At 44.6% G+C, this 20,653-nt stretch overlaps 2 protein-coding genes across 5 annotated transcripts in view; one reads left to right on the plus strand and one right to left on the minus strand.

Annotated features, from left to right (window-relative positions):
* The window catches only part of SYNGR3 (synaptogyrin 3), a 34,809-nt gene extending 30,422 nt beyond the window's left edge, over nucleotides 1-4,387 (plus strand). The window contains exon 4 of one of the 2 annotated variants that reach the window (XM_034420664.3): nucleotides 1-4,387. In XM_034420664.3, coding sequence (XP_034276555.1) covers nucleotides 1-213 — 213 coding nt within the window. In that variant the 3' untranslated portion in view covers nucleotides 214-4,387. The other variant, XM_087878807.1, reaches the window with a different exon arrangement.
* Nucleotides 4,241-20,653, minus strand: part of ZNF598 (zinc finger protein 598, E3 ubiquitin ligase) — a 27,628-nt gene continuing 11,215 nt past the window's right edge. For all 3 annotated transcript variants that reach the window (XM_087878806.1, XM_034420662.3, XM_034420663.3), the window contains 8 exons: nucleotides 16,891-17,108; nucleotides 15,356-15,473; nucleotides 13,487-13,665; nucleotides 13,255-13,339; nucleotides 10,406-11,169; nucleotides 9,800-9,935; nucleotides 8,522-8,666; nucleotides 4,241-6,863 (listed from right to left, as the gene is read on the minus strand). In XM_087878806.1, the coding sequence (XP_087734932.1) occupies nucleotides 6,498-6,863; nucleotides 8,522-8,666; nucleotides 9,800-9,935; nucleotides 10,406-11,169; nucleotides 13,255-13,339; nucleotides 13,487-13,665; nucleotides 15,356-15,473; nucleotides 16,891-17,108 (2,011 nt within the window). In that variant the 3' untranslated portion in view covers nucleotides 4,241-6,497. The remainder of the gene's footprint in view (nucleotides 6,864-8,521; nucleotides 8,667-9,799; nucleotides 9,936-10,405; nucleotides 11,170-13,254; nucleotides 13,340-13,486; nucleotides 13,666-15,355; nucleotides 15,474-16,890; nucleotides 17,109-20,653) is intronic.

Genomic DNA, 20,653 nt, shown 5'->3' on the forward strand with positions numbered 1-20,653 from the left:
GTTGCCCTGACTGTAAAAGCCCTCCAAAGATACCGGATGGGGACTGACATGTCTCTCTTTGCCACGGATCAGTTTGGCCCCGATCCCATGACAGGATATCCGGGACACCCTCCCACTAGCAGTGGCATCGAAAGCACAGAAACCTATCAGAGCCCACCATTCTCCGACACCCTGAACACCAGCCCCAAAGGTTACCAGGTGCCAGCTTACTGAAAGGGCAGGTGACCCTCTCCCAAACGGGGTTTCAGAGCAAACCGAAACCAGACCCAGAAAAATGGGCTGACATACCACAAGGTGCAAGTATAGTCAACAGATTGGTTGCAAGTGTATTCAAAAGTACTTTCCTTTTTTTTTTTTTTTTTTTTTACATGTGGAGAGTTATGTGCTGGGTTAAACTTACTCTTAGCTAATGGTGCAGTGAATTCTGTACAGTGGTTCTTGTCTTATCTGTCCAAGGATATTTTTATATTAAAAAGAAAGAGAAGGGCAACAGTGTTCCCTCTAAGCAGGAAACTCTAGAAAAGCTGTAACTCCCATTTCCCTGACTACAGTGGCGTTTACTCATGTGACACTTGGCTGCAAGTGCACACAAAACCTGGCAAGACACAGGGGCGCTGGAGAGGTGTGGGTGCCCCCCCCAACAAGATGATCAAAGCCCTATTCCTTGTTTGTAGGTGTCATGAATACCCAAGGGGCCAGCCAGATAGAGTGCCCATCTCTCCTGGCCAGCTAGTACTTCAAGTACTTCCAAGGTAATCCAAAAAAATAGTTCTCCCAGATACCCTTAGAAGTCACTGTCTTCTCTTTCCCTCCTTTTCCATTTTCTTTACTCCTAGAAAGAACTTAGAACTAAGTTAAAAAGGAATGTGCCAAATTAAAGTACCAGAAAGAATAGCTGTCTATTCTAATATCTTCTCTGATGTACAGTTGGGTGTATATAAGTGCTATACTTGGGACAATAAATGTGTATATATATGCTGCACATGTGTTTCTGGTATTCCAGGACACTTTGTTGTTTAAATTGTGCACTTAAAAAGCTAAACCTTATTCCAGACAGGAATCAAACCAATAGAAGTCCTTCAACAGCAAGAAATGTAGCATTTGGCCAACTTAGGTGCCATCTCAAGATTTGGTGGCTCCTCTTCTTTGAAGAACCATCTTTCTTTTTGAGAAATCAGAAAGGGGAGGGAAAGTTGGGAGGATACACAAAGACAACAGTGGAGTCTTGATTCCACACACTGGGTGGCCCTCAGATATTGGGGTAAAGATTACTGACATTTGGCATGCTCTTTTTCAACATGAATGAGACCAAAATGTTGTTCCTGCCACCCCTTTAAAATAGCCATGTCTCATGTTGAGGCTACCTATACTTTCCTCTGAAACAAATATCCGTGTTGGCATAATAAGCATTATAACATTGAGAAAATTCTCTCTTTCCTTTGCAACTCAAGTAACTGTTTCATAGGGACAGTGAGATCCTTAAGTTTCAAAAGCAAAAATATTCATAATATAATCCCCCCATAAAGGACCAGAAATACTGAAGGCAACAAAACATGGGTTTTGGGTTTGAGGTGACTGAGGTGATATAAAACAAAGATAATGGAAACAGTTTTTTATAGGAAAAAGAAATTATTCTAAATAATTTCAGCTGCAATAGGGGACCGTGGTCTCAGGATCCTCCTGCAGAGACAGGTGTCCCAGTATTCTTTTAAAGATCTAAATGTAGACTTTTCCAAGTGCAAGAAAACATGAAAGTGGGATAATGTATATTTTAGCTGCCTCAGATATCTTGGAGCAGGAAAGGCAGAAACCAAACAGAAATAGTAAATAACCAATACACTAAATTTTCAGAGACTGTTAAAATGGCCATGGTCGTATTTCAGCCTTAAAACACACCAGATTTGATTTTGTAAGGTGATCAAGTCAGCCTTGGCAGTTCAAAAACAGTGCAAGACTGAAGATGTTTTTAAAACAGGGTAGAATTGAAGCAATACAGTATTTTCCTTAGAGAGAACACTGCGACATTAGCAGCCCACAAAACTTGTGTTTCAGCATTTTAGGAAGAAACCCTGCAGATTCAGCAGCAGTCTCAGAAGCAGAATTATTAAATATTTAAATGTTTCTCTCGATTGTACGTGTGAAATAAATGTCTGTTCAGTAGTATACTTTTTTCCTAACTATAAAGAAACCCTTTTCAAACTACCCTTGTGCTAACTGTAAGGAAAAAAAAAGAAAAAACGGGCGATTATGTTCTGTCAGAGTGGTAGAAACGTCTTGGTCACTGTTAATGTGCTATAGATTACCGTTCTGAATGTATGCACGTGCTGCCTACGCATGTATTTCCTTCCTTTCAGCCTCCTGAGCTTAAGGGGAGAGGCGGGAAGCAGTTCGGTGGCTTGGACAAAGCTGTGTCAATGTGCCATGCAGCGTTCACAACTCAGGCTGGCACTGAAAGCGGAATGGACTAAAATAGACGGGTGTTGTGTGTGCGTGTGCAGCAGCGGAACCAGCCTAACCCAAAGTATCGGCCTTGGCTCAAGCCAGAAGCTCCGCTGCGCCCACTTCAGCCCAATTCTGGCTCAGGGGGACGGAGCAAGATCACCCCAAGTTGGTGGCTGGGCCGGCACTGCACTGGAAGCGGCTGCTGGTGGGCTGGAAGTGTGGGAGCTCCGGATCCCCCTCCCCACGCCCGTCAAGGGCCAAGCGGCTGACGACATCAAGGCACAATTCCTCAGCACAAACTTGTAGCAAATGGGTCAGAGCAGCCATGTTGCATTCTGTGGCAATCCTTTCCTTAGCTGTGGTGAAAATGGCAGTTTTTTCTCACTGGGGGCTTCATCCTGAACAACTTCCTACCCACCCACCCACCGACCCCCCTGCAAATATAATCTGTTATGTTAGGATTGTCCCAGTTCCAAAACTCTTTTGTGGGGCTGTTATAACTTTCCCAAATAATGTTCTAAAATGAGAGCTCCAGTGCACCCGATTTGCTCTTGGGAAGCCAAAAGGTTTCCACCCTGCCCAGAATCAGGCTTTACACCCGTCATGTGGCCTTTGCCCACCGTCAAAGGTGTGAGAGGGGCAGGGTCTGCCTCCACAGCTGAAGCAGCCATACAAGCCACACAAATGCCGCCTAAGCAGGACGACCCACAAGACAAGTAGTAGGCTAAGCTTTTTGGGTGATAGGGGAGCAGAGCCAGACCCAAACCCTCCATGATGCTCTTGGCCCCAGCCAGGTCCACAGCTGCAGGTCCTGGAGGCCATAAGAGCAGCTCACCTGCAAGTATTTTCTTCACTCCCCGTTCAGTCCTCCATGGATAGATGTGGCCAGGGCTGCATATCCCTTCCTTTTTTGAATTCATTTCCTACTCCTTTTCACTCTTCTGTCTTTGAATTCCAAGACAAAATCCCATGCGTACATTTACACACTGCCAAAACAGTACCCATCCTCTCCTGCTGCTTTCCTTCTGCAGAAAAGATCCCAAACGCAATCCAAGGACCCCTGCCATCGGCCTTTCTTCCTTTGCTTTTTTCCAGCTCTATCTCAACCTGCAATTGTCCCAGAGCACTGCAGGGATGGAGGGGCATGACGACACAAACCATCACCACTTCAGACGGGGAGGTGGTTCCTGTGGAGTTCCAGGCAGGGACACAGGTGCCCCAAGGCCAATACAGCTTGAACTGGAGCCTTTTGGGGCAGCTGGAAGTCTCCCGAGCAGCAGCCTCAGCCCACCCAGCAGCCCCTTTTACATCCCAGCAAGCGGCAAGTTGGCATTTCAAGGATGACATTGTGTTGTTAATGCTGCAGAAGCAGAAACCGGTTAATTCTCCCTTTAGATCAATCCCAGCTGCAAAAGGCCTCCCTTTTCATGGCCCAGCACTTTGGCCTTCTCTTGCCCAAGCAAGAAAACCTTGTTTTGCCTGAGGAGTCCCTCATTTAATGCAGAGCAGGCGGCCAATTTCCCCAGACAGGATTCCTACCTGCAGTAGGTTCCAGTTCCCCTTAACCCCAGCAACCATTTTGTGTCCTGCCAAACGACCACAACTGGCAGAGGCCTGGTTGGAGGGGAGCGATCCCTGTACAAGAGAGAAAAGTCTGGAATTGCTGCAATGCCATTTTGGCTTCTCCTTGTTTCTTGTCAAGGTTAATTCAGAGTTCGAAGAGGCTTCCATTTATCATCAACAGCAGGAAAAAAGTTGCCACTGTAAGTAATCCAACATGCACTGTGACAGAAAAGTGGACCATGTGAATTTTTTTTAATGTTTACATTCTTATGTATATAATTATAGGTATACATTTTGAACAACAGATTAGTCTGTGATTGTGCTAATTTAACTGTTGGTGTTGCAATTACAACTTATTTTCCAATAAAGAGCTTAAAAGGAAGAGCCTGAAACTTGTCAAAATGTTCCTGGGGAAGGGAGGCCATGGGGTGATCCAAACAGCTGGTGCAGACTTATTGAGAGCCATCCTCTCAGGAGGGCAGGACAGCATTGCCAACAGTGCTTCTTTTATGTCACCCATGGCAAAAGCATTCCTGGATGCCAGGCAACTGAGCGGGAGCAGCTATCCTACCCAGCCTGAGACCTGATGAGTCTTATTCTCATGGATCAAGGAGCCCCAGTCAAACCGAATTGGGGGGGGGGGTGCAGTGAAGCAGCAGCTTCTTTGTCTTCCTGCTCAAACTGTAAAACTCTACAACATGAGTCATTACTTTCAAGGGAGATCCTCAAAGAAGCAGGAACTTGGGGCAAAAAGCAGCCCCACAGAATCTTCAGGGCCCATACAAGGTCTCACTGCAGGGCATTCAGGAAGTGAGAAAAGGCGATGTCCCCACCAGTAGGAACAGGCCCAATGTGGGGGTGGGGATGGGCGAAGATGATCCATGAATATGCTAGGTAAAAGGACTTCCTTGAACCGATTTGCACTCCCATGCCTGGGCTGAAGTTGAAAGGAGCCCTACATTCTATTATACTTGCACTGAAAAATGTGGAAATAATTGAAAAAAGCTGGCTGAAAAGCACAAATTTTAAGACCCAGAAACAGTAAATTGAACTTTGTCTAATGACAAAATAAACTTGTCTGAGATTGAGGCTACAGGTCTTCTTACAAGCATTGCCAACATAAAAGAACGTTCATTTCAGTTTTGAACTCAATGGCCAACTTGATACAGCAAAATGCTCTGCAAATAGTGACTTTAAAAAACACTAATAGCCCATTTTTGCTCTTGAAAATTGAGGGGCTGCAACACCAAATCCTCAGCAATTAAAGACAGCCCACAAAAATGAATGTGGCAGATCTGTAGATTATACTCAGTTTTGCTTTGCAAGACACATCAAAGGTTTCTGTCGTCTCCCCCTTTAAATAGAGGCAGTGGGAAGAAGCACAATCCAATTATATGCCACATACATACACATGTACACAAAATGAAAATTCAAGGGGCCTGTGCTAGGTCTTGAATACTCACATGTGGCAGTGTGTGTGTATGAGAGAGAGAGAGAAAGAGAGGGGGGAGAGGGGAGAGAAAAAACACAGATAATTGTAAATCATATTTATAATGTCTACTGTTGAATGTAAAAAGCTAGTGGTGGCTCTGACCAACTTTACAGTCTCAAGAACCTTTCTGTGGAAGCAACTCAACTCTGCTGCTGGAGATGATCTGGAGAAGAGGACAGAACTCATGGATAGCAGCTGGCAACACCCTGGGCATCCAAAGTCACTGGGGCAGAGATCCAAGCAAGCAGCCCTTTTCAAGAACATGCCAGGATGGCACTTAGGCATCAGGAATGGGTCACTGCTGAGCAGCGTTTAATGAGCCACGACCACTCAAGACCATGGAAATAACTGAACTCACATCACTGGACAGAAACCCACACTTACAGTGAGAAGTAAAGAAAGCGCTGAATGGTACCTTTTCCCCTGCATGCAAGTCTAACAGAACAAAAGGAAAAAGCCAAGGTTTCCTTTAGAAACAACTTGAGAGAAACAGATTCTGAGTTCTTGGGCAACTCTTCTGCCTGAGGACTCTTCCCTGCTGGGACAAGCCGCAAAGTCCTCTCTGCAAAACACTGTGAAGAACGAGGGAAAGAAGGATAGAGAAAGGCCCCGCAGCATTCTTTGCCCGATCCTGTCTCTCCCATCTTCTGGAATCCTTTGGGACAAACCCTGTGAGCCGCTCTCCGTTATTTCCCAGCAGCCAAGCCCAACCTTCCCCTCTTCAGAAAACAGCTGCAGCCCTCTGTGGCCAGCCAGGAGTTAAGGCCCATCACCCTGCTGCTCCATCCTATTCTGCAAGGGAGAAGGACTGCCCCCAGGTTTTGATAACAGCTATGGCTTCCTTTGGTCTGTCACCATTTAATTCCCCCTGCTTTTCTTCCTCAGGTCCCAAGGCCCTTTGGCCCACACACACAGCTGGCTCCTCTCCCCTGGGTAGAGAACCTGCCTGAGAAGAGCCACTTTTCAGAGGGAGACTAACTTTATTGGTCACCTGGGACAGCTAGCTGATGATCCGGCTAATGGCCTGCAAGGAAGGGAACTCATCCTCCTCCAGGTGCAGGGCTTGGTGAGAAACGAGGTCCTGCTGGGTCAGCACCTGCTGGCAAGTGGGGCAGACGCAGCAGTCAAGGTCAGAAGGCGGCTCTGTGTGCCAGACCCCCTTTCGGTTCTTCTTGGACCAGGTCAAGGAGGAGGGCGGGGAGGAGCCAGCTGGAGCTTTGCCCTTCAAGTCCTGATATGCAGAGAGCAGTTCCTGTTGCTTGGCTGTGTCTGGCAGGAGGACCAAGAGCTCATTGAAGATCTTCTTGAAGTTCTCACCCAAGAGCTCCTGGCAGCTTTTGTAGTACTGCTCTGCTGAAATCAGACCCTAGGAAGAGAAATTGGACAGTCAGGAAAAAGAAATGAAAAAAGCTAAGCCTGAATTGGAGTTGACACAAACTGGAAGCTCAGATCTGTGGGTGGCACAAACATATTAGATCACAAACATGTGCAAGAATGAAGAAGAGATCCCACGGAAGTTTTTTCTCCAAGGAAGTCATCCAGGAACCGATCCTTCTCCTACTTTGCATAAGGATTTGGCAATTCCAGCAGGAGAAAGCAAGGGAACAGAACTCATCAAATTTGTAGATAACACTAAGCTGGGGGGAGGAATTGCCAACACTTTAGAAGACGTGAACACTGGGCCCGATCCAACTCAATGCAATTCAGTGGTGTAAAAAGGAAGGTTTTATACTTTGGCAAGAAAAACCAATGTGCAGGTATAGAATAGACGGTACCTGGCACAACAGCAATCTAGGAGTCCTAGTGGCCAGCTGTTACTGCAGCTGCCAAAAAAGTTAATGCAGTCACCTGAGCTGCATTAATAGAGGGACAGAATCAAGATCATGATAAGTGTTAGTGCTGCTTTATGCTGCGCTGGTGAGACCACAGTTGGAATAGCTCTGGGCACCACAATACAAAAAAGATGCTGAGCCCCTAGAAAGAGTCCAAAGAGCAACCAAGATGATGAGGCTCCTGTAGGTTAGACAGCCATTCGTCTCTGTGTGCTGGGTCTTGGCCAGGATCAGGGCAGATACTTTACCATGAAAACTTCAGCCATTTCTTGAAATACAATGTCAGGAAGACAAGGCTAAGAAGCAAACAAAGCAGTCAAAGGCACTAAAAGCAACCAAAAAAGCTTTCCGATCCTCTCTGTAATCAGAGTGCTCATGTTGGACCACAGCCTCAATTCTGAGAGCTTCTGGAACCTATTATGTATTGAACTCAGGAAGAGCCAGATCATCCCCCAACTGCAGTTTGTTAGGGATGTCAAGGTTTCAACTCTCATCTACTTACTAAGTAATTAATAAATCTGAAGCACATCATCACTATTTTTTTTTAATGAAGCAGAAGCAGATAAAAACAACAGATAGCAGGTAGCAGGTTCTGAAATGACAGTCCTATTTAGGGTGCCTCTTAGTTTTAAGCATCACTTCTGGGCTGATCCCTAGTTTCTACCTTAGTGATCAGATCCAAGAAACCCCAGTAGCTGTCATCCTCTGTCTCCTCTTGAGGTTAAGGGGCATCATCTCCTGAGTGTGGAGAAAGGCTCGCTTGGGAGAAGTCCTCCCTGCTGTCACCCACGCCACGGAGAACTGCATGCCTCCTGTCAGGCCTTGCTTTAAAGCATGGCTCCTCCTCGCAGCAGGAAGATCCGATTCTCACTTACAGATCCTACTCAGGATCAAAGGCAAAAGTCCCACTTCCCCCCAGAGTCTTCTGCTGAGGCACAACAAGCTCTCGCCCTGTTTCTGAGGCTAATGCCAAGTCCCCAAGGAGATCGGTCAGTTAGCCTGTTTGAAAAGCAATATTCCTGTTTAACCAGAGAGCTGGCTGGTTGATCACTATGTCAGTCTCACTTCTATCAACAATAATGAATAGTTTCCCACAAAGAAATGTTCACCTAAAGACAGATTCTGGGGAAAACCCCACATGCGTCAACTGTTGCCACGAAATTACTGGAAAATTAATTTCCTGGCTACTCACCTGCCTGAACTGTCCCGAATACGTCTTAAATTTGTTGAACTGAGATTCATCTTCTTGAAGAAATTCTCTGATTGACTGAATTAGCTGGATGTTCCGTTGCTGGAAGTTTTCCAGGATCAGATAGGGTCCCTGACAGAGTTTGGGCCTGTTTTCAGAAAAAGAAAAACGTAGCTATCTACAAAAAGAAGCGCCAGGTGATCTATTGCTGTTGTTCTATGAAACTGTGATGAATATCCCCGTCAGAAATCCCTAAACCGGATGCCAGAGTCCAGAATCAAGGATTCCTAGAGGTAGAAGAGGCCACCACTTGCCCAGGGTCAGAATCCAAGCATTTCAGACAGAAGCGTGTCCAAACAACCACACAGCCAGGACTCGTCAACATTCTGCTGCAAAGGGCCTTACTTTTTGGGGGGGGAGGGGCGCTCAGGACTCTTGTTGTGCAATATCCCCACCCTCCCACCCCGGTTATCACAGATCCCTCTAACCCATTATTAGAAAGGGGAAGTTTGCTTCAGAAAATAAGAGCAGATTTTAATGACTTGTATCCTCATTGTAGAATGTGACAAAAACAGGCACAAAAAGTTAGAGTTATGGAAGATTTGAAACTCAAATGGTGACTTGGAGTGCAGCAAGGAAGCCTTGTGGCACTTGTCCACCAACTCGTGCACCTATTGTCACACATCTCCCAAAAAACTATGGATTTGTTTTGAGGACGTGCCAATTGGTACATCATGACATGTAGACATAGAGAGAGAAACTCTCTGCAGGTGACAAGTGAAGCAAACTGGTACTTGGATGGGAGACCACACAGAAATTCCAAGGCTACAGGCTAAGACCAGGAAGTTGTAGAAGGCTGCAATGGCAAACCACTTGCATGCTGTTGACAAAAATTATTATTATTATAAATAATTATTCTGTTCTAAGAAAAATCTGAGATCTGTCCATGTCCTCAAAATTCAAGGAAGCCTCCTTGCTCTCTTATCATCTGTTTTGATATTGTTTTGAAATTGAATAATTTTAATATGAAATTGGCTGCAAAATATTAGCAACAGCTGTTTAAGCTGTTAAGTATAAATATAAAACGGACAAGCATAAATATAATCTCTACCACCTTGAGCAGAAACCCCAGTCTGATCCTCCTGGGGAGAGCCTCTCCCGTTAAGGCCCCAAGGGCCTTCCTTCCTGGCACCACCACCTGAGACCAGGAAAACGGGCACTGGGGCTGTTCGGTAGAGGCAGAAAGCACCAGGTACCCAGAAGGGCTACTCTCACACTTACTCTTTCACTGGAGCTGGGGCATTTTCTGAAGTACTGGTGGTTGGAATGGGAGTGAAGCCAGGGGGTGGCTTACTAGGAGGCACCGACAGCCCAGGAGGGGGTGGGGGGCTGTTAAGTAGCACCACAGAATTGAAACCTAAAAAACAGGAGGGAGAAAGTTAGACAGCAGTTAGAGCAGACGCTGACGGCCCCCGCAGGTGCCTATTAATCACCACTCTTGCTCTTGTTGAGTCCTACCCCCCCATCCACCCTAATCCTAATCCCACTTCAGTAAAGCTTTTATAAAGCCAAGAGGTGTAAGAAGCATATGCAATTCAGTGGTGGACAATGTCTGAGCCATGTGGCAAGATCCCAGGGCGACTCCTGCTAAATGGATCCCAGGCAGATGATCTGGAGGAGCAGATGACCCGGAGTGAAGGGTCAAAGCCTGACCCAGCAGCTGCATCTACTGCATGCCTGACCAGCTCTCAATGAAGGGCTAAGGAAAGGGCCAAATGTCCTCAACCCATCTTGCTTCCCAAAGCCAGATTCAACGGCCATTTTGCTTTCCTACAGCTCCCCAGGCCCTTCCCCAAACCTAGGACTGAGGAGCACCGCAGCCCTTACCTGGGGGTGGAGGCATCCGAGGTGGCCCGGCATTCCCAAGGGCTGGAAAGTCTTCCTGAGGCAACAGGCACTGGCCACCTCCAGGTGGCTTCTTAAGGCCAGGGGGCTCTTTGGAAGCCCTGCATGACAGTGTGGGCTTTTCTGAGTGACCGTTCACCAGAGTGGCAGATGTGCTGGGAAGATCAGGAGTGGCAGCGACGGATGAGGGCTGCTCAGCATCGTCTGCCTTCTCGAGAGAATGGGGGGCGGCTGGCACCTCCTGCAAGACGGAGGGTGAGGCTGTTCTCAGCTTCTCAGTCCCAACTTTCTTCTTCTTACCCACTTTGGCAAAAGTCTGAGAGTTGGAGGCTGCCAGCAAGGAGGACACATCCACCATTGTTGGCGCACTACGGATCTCCTGAGAGGATACGCTGCCGCTGCTGTCCTGAGAGTTGCCAGGGAATACCACCTTGCTCTTTTTGCTTGCTTTGCTGCTGCTGGGAGGGGGCCCTTTTCTGGCCGGCTGGCTGGCTGTGGCCGTGATGGCTCGGGCCATGTTCTTACTGGAGCCACCACTCCAGGCCGAGGCGAGGGTCGACACCATCCTACTGCTTGGTCGGACTTTGGAGACCAAGGCAGGGAAGTCCTCCTCCTGAAAGCCCGTCTTTTGGGCTGTAGCCATGTACGACAAGGGCAGAGTGGCAGAGACCACAAGTGGAGCAGAGGAGAAGGAGAGCCTGGGAAAGTCCTCTTCATCAAGTTTTACTGGCGCCAACTGAGATGCGCTGAAAGAGAAAGCACTTATCATCAAGCACAGAGCCTTGATGGTACAGTGGTCTAAGCACCCTGTTATTAACACAGCTGCCTGCAATTACTGCAGGGTTCGAATCTCTCCAAGGCTCAAGGTTGACTCAGCCTTCCATCCTTTCTAAGGTAGGTGAAATGAGGACCCAGTTTGTGGGGGCAATAAGCTGACTTTGTATAAAATATACAAAAGTATGAAGGCTATTGCTTAACACATTGTAAGCCGCCCTGGGTCTCCGGAGAAGACCGGCATATAAATCAAATTAAAAAAAAAAAAAATCTTATGCAGGACAACCCCTCTCTCTGCCACTCTGATATAATTTACTTGGACTTCAGTATGGCATTTGACAGACCAATAACCTACTACTAGATAAAGCAGAAAAATGTGGGTTAGACAGCATCACCACCAGATGGATTCGTAACTGGCTGACCAACCGCACTCAACGTATAGTCCTCAATGGAACTGCATCTACATGGAGGGAAGTATGCAGTGGAGTACCCCAGGGCTCTGTTTTAGACCCAGTGCTCTTCAACATCTTCATCAATGAGTTGGACGAGGGGATAGATGGGGAACTCATCAAATTTGCAGATGACACCAAGCTGGCAGGAATAGCCAACACTCCAGAAAATAGGCTCAAGATACAGAAGGATCTTGACAGACTTGAACACTGGGTGCTATCTAACAAAATGAAATTCACCAGTGAAAAAAGCAAGGGTCTACATTTAGGGAAGAAAAACAAAATGCCCAGGTACTGTATATGTGGTACCTTGCTCAATAGTAGTAACTGTGAGAGGGATCTTGGAGTCCTAGTGGACAACCATTTAGATATGAGCCAGCAGTGTGCAGCAGCTGCTAAAAAAGCCAGCACAATTCTAGGCTGCATAAACAGAGGGATAGAATCAAGATCACATGAAGTGTTAATACCACTTTATAATGCCTTGGTAAGGCCACACTTGGAATACTGCATTCAGTTTTGGTCGCCATGATGTAAAAAAGATGTTGAAACTCTAGAAAGAGTGCAGAGAAGAGCAAGAAAGATGATTAGGGGACTGGAAGCTAAAGCATATGAAGAATGGTTGCAGGAACTGGATATGTCTAGTCTTATGAAAAGAAGGACTAGGGGAGACATGATAGTATTATGATATCTCAGAGGCTGCCACAAAGAAGAGGGAGTCAATCTATTCTCCAAAGCACCTGAAGGCAGGACAAGAAGCAATGGGTGGAAACTAATCAAGGAGAGAAGCAACTTAGAACTAAGGAGAAATTTCCTGAAAGTTAGAACAATTAATCAGTGGAACAACTTGCCTCCAGAAGTCGTGAATGCTCCAACACTGGAAGTTTTAAAGAAGATGTTGGATAACCATGTGTCTGAAGTGGTGTAGGGTTTCCTGCCTAAGCAGGGGGTTGGACTAGAAGACCCTTCCAACTCTGTCCTTTCCAACTCTCTTTTATTCCATTCCATTCCATTCCATTCCATTCCATTCCATGGTGCCCATCCGTGATTCCAATCACGGTGGGGGTGGGGGTGAGAGACTCCTTCCAAGCCCAGCTGAGGCCAGACGGGGCTCGGAGGGTAGAGAGCAGAAGGGCAGTCTAGAACCAAGTACATTGGTGACTACTGAAGGTTTCAAGGCAAACACTCCACGTGCCTTGTTTTTTAAAGGCACAATTGTTCAGAGGACTCCCAGAGAGCAGCAATTTTAGTCTCGGGGGGCAGCCCTGAAAACACGAGAGGCCGAGCTCTTTCCCACAACAGCCGCAGGAGTAAGCAGAAGCAGCCTCACCATTGCTGGCATTAAGACTCTAAGGCTAGAGGGAGGCTTCCTACAGCACACACTGACCTTTGCCTCCCAATTCAGATCTGAAGCTTCAAGCTGGCATAAGGAAACGGAGCCAGTTTGGAGGGAGAAACAGGGGTGTCTGTGAGGACCAAGCAAAGGACCATCCCAACTGGAGAAGGGAGAGGTGTCTTGAAGGGGCCTCTGAAGACTGGAGTCTGATCTCTTTCTGCAAGGTCTTGTTCACATTTTGGCCAGTTTATTTCTCCACGCTACCAAAGACTCACCTCTGCACAGAATCCACGCTTGGCAGGCCAATGGCAGGAAAGTCATCTTTGCTTAAGGCAGCCTTGGGAGCCACTTCCTTAGGAACTTGGGAAAAACAGAGAACACAATCTAACCAAAAGGCCACCAAGAACTCCAGCAAGAGACAGCAAGGCCATCATCTCACCAACATGAAGAAACCCACTGTCTGAGACAAAGCCCAGTTCGGCTTTTGGGGACAGAGCGAGGGCTCACCTGGTTCTTCGGATAAAGGCTTCACCCCTCGCTTAGAGACTGTTGGCTCAGGATCTTTGGCATCTTCCTTCTTGGCACGGCAGCTGTCCCCTTTGTCTTCCACCCGGTTTTTCTCTTCTTGCCTTTTGGCAGCTACTGAGGCCCGAACGGCTGCAGCAACATCTCGGTCTTCTTCCTCTCTGCAGAATTTTCCAAATCAACAAAACCAAGAGAGGTCACAGAGAGATCTTTCCCATATTTCCCACAAGGGGAACAAGTAATGCTAAGATACTGTGGGCAAGATGTAGGAAAGGCAACCTGTTATGGGGAAGGGGATGGATAACACCAGGAAGAAATTATGAAACCAGACATCTCCCCACCTTTGAATCCCAGCTGGGAGACCCAACAACCAGCCTCCATAACATCCTCTGGCCAGAAGCCCTTTTATAATAGCTAGCACTGGGGACCCACCAACCACCCAAATATAGAAAGCTGCTGTGGCCACATGCACCTGAAATGCAGCCTCAAGCCCAGCTCAAACTCCAAGGACCTGGGGAGTGTGTGGGGGGGGGGGAGGAGAGAAAAAGGAGCCGCGATGACCCTGAAGCTGACTCTGCTGGCAATTGTCCCGAATGACTCAATCCAGCTGCCAGATGACCAGGAGCCTGATCCCAGGCGACTTCAGTCCTGTAGCGTAGCATGCTACTCTCCACACCGAGAGCAGCAAAGGCACTTAGTAGGTCTCACCTGACATGGTCAGTCCTGGCCTTAAGTCCTGGCCCAGCAACAGTTGCCCAGCTGCAGCCCGCTGAAAACAACCATCTAATTTAGATTGTGTGCCTGCACCTGTCACTCTCATCCTGGACCAGCTGCCAACTACCCACCAATGTCTGGACTCTTGGTCTATGACTCAACACTTCTGCCTGCTGTCTGGATCTCTTTGCAGATAAGCTTTGGATTGTGTTTGGCATTTTGCTAATGTGGACCTACGCTCTCTACTTTCTGCTGCTATTGCTGCTAGCACTTTGCATTAAACAGAAGGAAATCTCTGTAGGAGAAAAACCAGCTGAGCTGGAAGGTGGAGTTAAATGTGTCATCAGTTTAGAGTCATTGGGTTGCCACAAGAAACCCAAGTCCAGCCCCTCCCCCCAAATTCCATCAACTCTTATCTAGCACCAATTTAGGCTTGACCGTTAGTTGACTAAATTCTTGTGTATCAAAAGCAATAATAAAACCATCTGTGCTTTGAACTCATTGGATATTTTTGGTTATTTGTGCCTGACAATTCTTGAAACCTGCTCTCAAGTGTCTGCATATCTGATGCAAGGAAGATAAAGGGTAGCTCTTGAGGAAATAAGCAGTGGGTACCCAAGGTTCTGTCTTAAGCCCAGGACTCTTCAATATCTTCATAAATGAGGGAATAGAGGGGAACTCATCAAATCTGCTGATGACTAAACTAGCAGCAATAGCCAACACTCCGGAAGTTTTGGTCACATTATTATCAAAAAGATATTGAGACTTTGGAAAGAATGTATTTGTATTGATGTATTGATGTATTTGTTGGGCTCACAACATTCAGAAGTGGCTAGGCACGCCCTTCATTTTGCCCTGAATACCAGTCATGATTAAGCACGGCCAGAAACTGGAAGGGGAAGCTATCATTTAAAGTAGGTTTTCCGTTAAAGAAAGCATTGCTGTAGGTTAATTTATAGAGCACAAGGCAAAAACAAAAAACGATAAAATGGATTATGCCATGAGAAGCGAGGAGCGTTTACTGCCAGCTTCCTCTCTGCGCAGCTCCTGGCCTGGCTCTGCCTGCTGAAGCCCAGTAGCTCCTTCCCACTTTGCCCATCTGAATGGAAACCCCCAACCAACCACTGTGGCTCTTACCTCTTGTATCGCCAGCTGCCTCTCCTGTTCTGCTGCCCACCTCGGGCTCCTGACCTGCTTCCTCTCACCTGCCTGTTATACCGGTCAACTTCGTCATAGTCTTCACCACTCACAACACCTGGAACACAAATACAACACTAAAACAATCTCAAAAAAGAAAGCTGAATTCTAGGCTTGCCCTATGTGCAAGTCAAGTTAGTTAACGTATTTATCCTAGTCGGAGGGGAGCGCAGGAGACATTGGCATCCTGGCACCCCCAATTTCACCAGGCAAACCCGTCACCCCATCAGGATGGAAACATGAACTTTTGAAATACTACAGACAGTGTTTGATGTATGACCATTTGTTTAGTGATGGTTCAAAGTTACGATGCAAGGGTGGGTTCTAAAATTTTTTACTACCGGTTCTGTGGGCGTGGCTTATTTTGTGGGCGTGGTTTGATGTGACAAACAATTATTTAGGATTTAGCAGAGGTACTGGTCTACCAGGCTTTTAACTGCTTGCAGAGTCTACCTATTTGTTTTTGGAGTGTTCCGATCTACCTATTTGTTTTTGGAGCGCACTGGTCTAGCACCACACTGCCTTTTACTGCTGATCAGCTGTAGGGTGGCCCTTTGAAGTGCCTTGGCAAGAGTTTAAAGAGTTTTTTGCCGCTCTGCCACCACCAAGAGCATCGGAAACCGCTTTCAGGCAGCTTGGCCTCAATTGCCAATCTACCACCACTGAGCAGTTTACAAGGAGCCGATTCTAGCCGATCGGTTCTAGACAATCAGTCAGGAGGCTTCTTGGCTTCTCAATTTAAAGCTAAGGTGTCTTGTTTTTGTTCCCCTCTTTTTTGTGAAGTGAGCCCTGATTTTTTCCTTCTAGCCGATCAGCTGGGACTCGGGAGGCAGTGAATAGATTGGGGGCGGGGCCAGGCAGAGGTGGTATTTACTGGTTCTCCGAACTACTCAAAATTTCCACTACCGGTTTGCAAGAACCGGGGAGAACCAAGCAACCCCCCACTGTTACGATGGCCTTGGGAAAAAATGCCCTTCGGTCTGTACTTGCACACAGGACACCTCTGGAGTGCCAGGATCGCAGTTTGGATGCTTGGCAACCGGCTCACATTTACATCCAGTTGCACCACAGTTGTAACTTGCAACCTTTTTTTTGCAATCTCTGGCATAAAACTCATTGTGGAAGTTGGATTTGCTTAACAATGACAAGATTCACTTACCAACAGCTGTAAAAATTGTCATAAAATTGGTTCCCATTTATGACCACAACTACTTATGATGGAAATTCTGGTCCCAATTGTGATCGTAAGTGGAGGACTAGCAGCAAAGTTAAGATTTGGAAAAACTTTTTGGCATTTTTCACTAAACGTCTGTCTGAACAGGCATTCTCTATTTTCTCTATTCTATGAGGAATGGTGAGAGAGTAAAGAGCCCATCAGAAAAACCACAATGCCCAACCATGCCCAAAAGGACACTTCCACCCGGTGGGGGTGCAGCCGCCAGAGACTCCCTGCCCTCCCTTCCGCCCCGACCTACTCTCGTTTCTCCGCTGGTGTCTCGGGGCATAGTTGAACTGCAGGTCAATCTGCCGATTCTGCCTGGCTTCAGCCCGGTTTTTGCTGTGACAAGCCGTCTTGTGGGCTTTGTAGTCAATTTCGGTCCGAAAGGCGTGGGTGAACTGCTCGGTGCTGCACCGACCTTCTTCGCAAAGGAAGTGCTTCTCCCGGAAGTGTTCGCGGAGATACTCATAATCGCTGCAAGAGAGAGATACAGCGCATGGGGTGCTTGTGGGCTCCTCCACGCTGGTCTCAGATGGAGGCAGTGATAGAAAGGGAGGTCACCCCAAAGTTATTCCACTGCACCAGTTTCTGGAACCATCCTGCAATTTGTATTTTCAGTACAAATCTTAAAATGCTCACCTTTTCACAGGTATTTTTTACCATAAAGTTAGAAGGGACAGAAGACAGGTAGTCCAACCCCAACCTCCCTTCTATGCAGGATCTGCTAAATCCACAGACTACACATATTGTATATAAAGCTTCTTAAAGTGTTCCTCATAGGTCCAGTCACCTTTTGAAAAGCTCTTCTCTGAATTTGCTCGTTTGTCAACTTTGACAGCAAGACCAGGCACAGAATTCCACAGGAGAGCTGAGGGAGAGCAGAGTCCAGTAGAACTGCTTCCCATTATCTAGAGTTTAAGTTTCTGTTAATACAGAATCTCAAGACAGTGCTTTTTAGCAGCTATGCCACACCATTGTCTCTCATTCAACCGGTGATCTAGTAAAACATCCAAACCATTTTCCTGTGAATCTATATTCTTGAATTAATTTTAAGTATTTGCACAACAATAAAATAGCAGTATAATGGCACTTTATATATTCTGTTTCCTGTAAACTTCTGTTTATTAATTTTCAATTTTTAAAGAACTGCAAAGAACTCTCCAGAGTATATTGAAAATTAGTCAGATTAACACCATAATAAGAAAGAAACCTAGAGAAGTAAGAGCAACTAGAACTATAAAGCCTAGATATAAATAATTGAATGCAAGAAGAAATAAAGGTGTTATCAGTCAATATTAATGGGCTGAATTCACCAACAAAAAGGAAGACTTTATCTAAATTACTGAAATTAAAATTAGATATAATAGCACTTCAAGAAGTGTACATTAAGAGACAACAATATAAATTACTGGAATATTCTAAATTGGGAAAACTATTCTATTCAATACCACAGCCAAAAAAAAAAAAAGAGGGGTGGTACTTTATGTGAAAAACAATAAATGCCAAACAAATTTTTAATGATGAAGGAGGGAGAATTTTGATGTTGGAGGTGACTCTGTATCAAAAGCAAACCCTTAAAATTATTTATGCACCAAATACTGGACAAGAGAAGTTTTATAAACAACTTCACAAAAAGATTCTAGAGATAAAATATGAAATATGAATATAGCACCTACTATCTGGAACGAGCTCCCCCTGGAGATACGGAGGATCCCGGATCTGCGCACCTTCCGCCGCGCTCTAAAGACCTTATTATTTCACCAGGCGGGCCTGGCCTAATTTTCTCCCTCTTTTATAAAAGATTTTTAATTTATTAATATCTTTTAGTATTTTATATATTCAAATTTTAAAATTGGTTTTAAATAGTTCGGGGTTTTAATTTGTCTGGGCCAAAACTATTTAATTTGATTTTAATTCTACTTTTAAATTTTGTATGTATGTGTTTTATTGTTTTGGCTGTGCACCGCCCTGAGTCCTTCGGGAGTAGGGCGGTATAGAAATCAAATCAAATCAAATCAAATAAAAATAAATAAATAAATAAAAAAAATATATCTTCACACTTCACAGTGAAACTTCACACTTGGGAGATTTCAACACTATTGTCAATAATGAACTGGACTACAGAAGTAGTAAAATTAATAAAAAAACTAGAAGGACTTTACCAGAAACATTGATTAAAATGATAGAAGAATTATTTATTTTGGACACATGGAGAGAAATGAATCCGGGGAAAAAACAATATACATTCTATTCCAATATGCATAAATCATGGTCCAGAATAGATATGATTTGGATGAATTCGGAATTATGTGGAAATGTACAAGAGATTGAAATTGAACCAAATTTATGGGCAGACTACAACCCATTAAAAATTAGTTGGAAGGGACAAATGAAGAGAACAAGGTGGACTTTAAACCAATCAATAATAAAAGAGAAGTAATTCATTCAGATGATGGAAAGAGAATTGGGGTTCTTTTTTTAAAGAAAATAGAAAGGAAGAGACTCCGTTACAGAATGTGTGAGATACTGCCAAAGCAGTTATAAGAGGATTAGCTATAAACTATATGGCACAGAAAAAAAAAAAAAGAAACAAAATCAAAAGGCCCTGGAAGAAGAATATAAAGAACTTTAATTAAAATCACAAAAAGAGCCACAAAGAATAGATTTAAGACATAGAATGGAGCTGATTAAACACAAATTAAATCTTACAGGACAGGAGGAATTGGCACAACAAATAAAAAGAACGAAGCAAAATTTCTTTGAAAATGCCAATAAACTGGGAAGGTAGTTAGCCTATAGATTGAAAAAAGAAAAAAAGAAGAATTGGATAAGGACAAGGAAGGCATATTACATAGCCAACTTGAAAAGAGAAGAGATATAGTTCATGATTTTTATGAGAAATTATACGAAGCTGATAAAATAGAAGAGGAGAGATTAATACAATATCTGGAGAAAGCCAATTTATCTAAAATCTCAGAAACGGTTAAGAATAGGCTGGAGGAAAGAATAACAATGGCAGAGTTAATGAACGCAATCAAAAAGCAAAAAATAATAAAACCCCGGGACCAGATGGTCTACCAGTAGAAATATATAAAGAATTAGAAGACACCTTGAGTCTATCGATGCTAGAAATATACAATGAAGTGTTAATCGAAGCTAAAATTCCGAACACATAGAAAGAGGCCTATATTACCCTGATCCCCAAAGAAGATTCAGATATAACTCAAATTAAAAACTATAGACCAATTTCATTACTAAACGCAGACTATAAAATCTTCGCATCAATAATTGCGGAAAGATTAAAAAACTTTTTAAATGAATTCATTCATTCAGATCAAAATGGGTTTTTACCAAAAAGACAAATAAAAAATGTTAGAATAATCATGGATGTACTAGAATATTATGAAATACATTATGAAAAACAACTAGCATTAATATTCCTGATGCGCAGAATGCTTTCAACAATATAAATTGGCAATTTATGTTGCAACAATTAAATTTTATGGAATTTTATGGAAAATTTAGGAATACAATTACAGCAATTTACACTCAACGGAATGCAAGAGTATTGGTTAATGGAGATGTAACAGAAAGATTTAGTATACAAAAAGGAACAAGGCAAGATTGTCCCCTCTCCCCATTATTATTTATTTTAACATTAGAGGTATTGACGAAGAACATAAGACAAAATACAGAGATAAAAGGAATGGAAATTAGAAATGAAAAGTACAAACTCCAAGCTTTCGCTGATGACTTAGTGTTTATATTAGAAGAACCCATAGAAACTGGTCCTAAATTGATAAAGAAAATTGAGGAATATGGAGAGGTGGCAGGGATGAAAATAAATAAAGATAAAACCAAGATATTAATCAAAAATCTCACCAACAAACAGAAAAAGGAATTGACAGAGAAAATTGACTTACAGATAGAAAAAAAAGGTTAAATACCTTGGTATTTTCTTACCAGCTAGGTGTGGGACAGTCAAAGAGGACAACTATACAAAGCTGATACTTGGAAAG

Source organism: Pantherophis guttatus, chromosome 14 (assembly GCF_059756535.1).
Source record: "Pantherophis guttatus breed Tessera chromosome 14, ASM5975653v1, whole genome shotgun sequence".
Taxonomy (NCBI): domain Eukaryota; kingdom Metazoa; phylum Chordata; class Lepidosauria; order Squamata; family Colubridae; genus Pantherophis; species Pantherophis guttatus.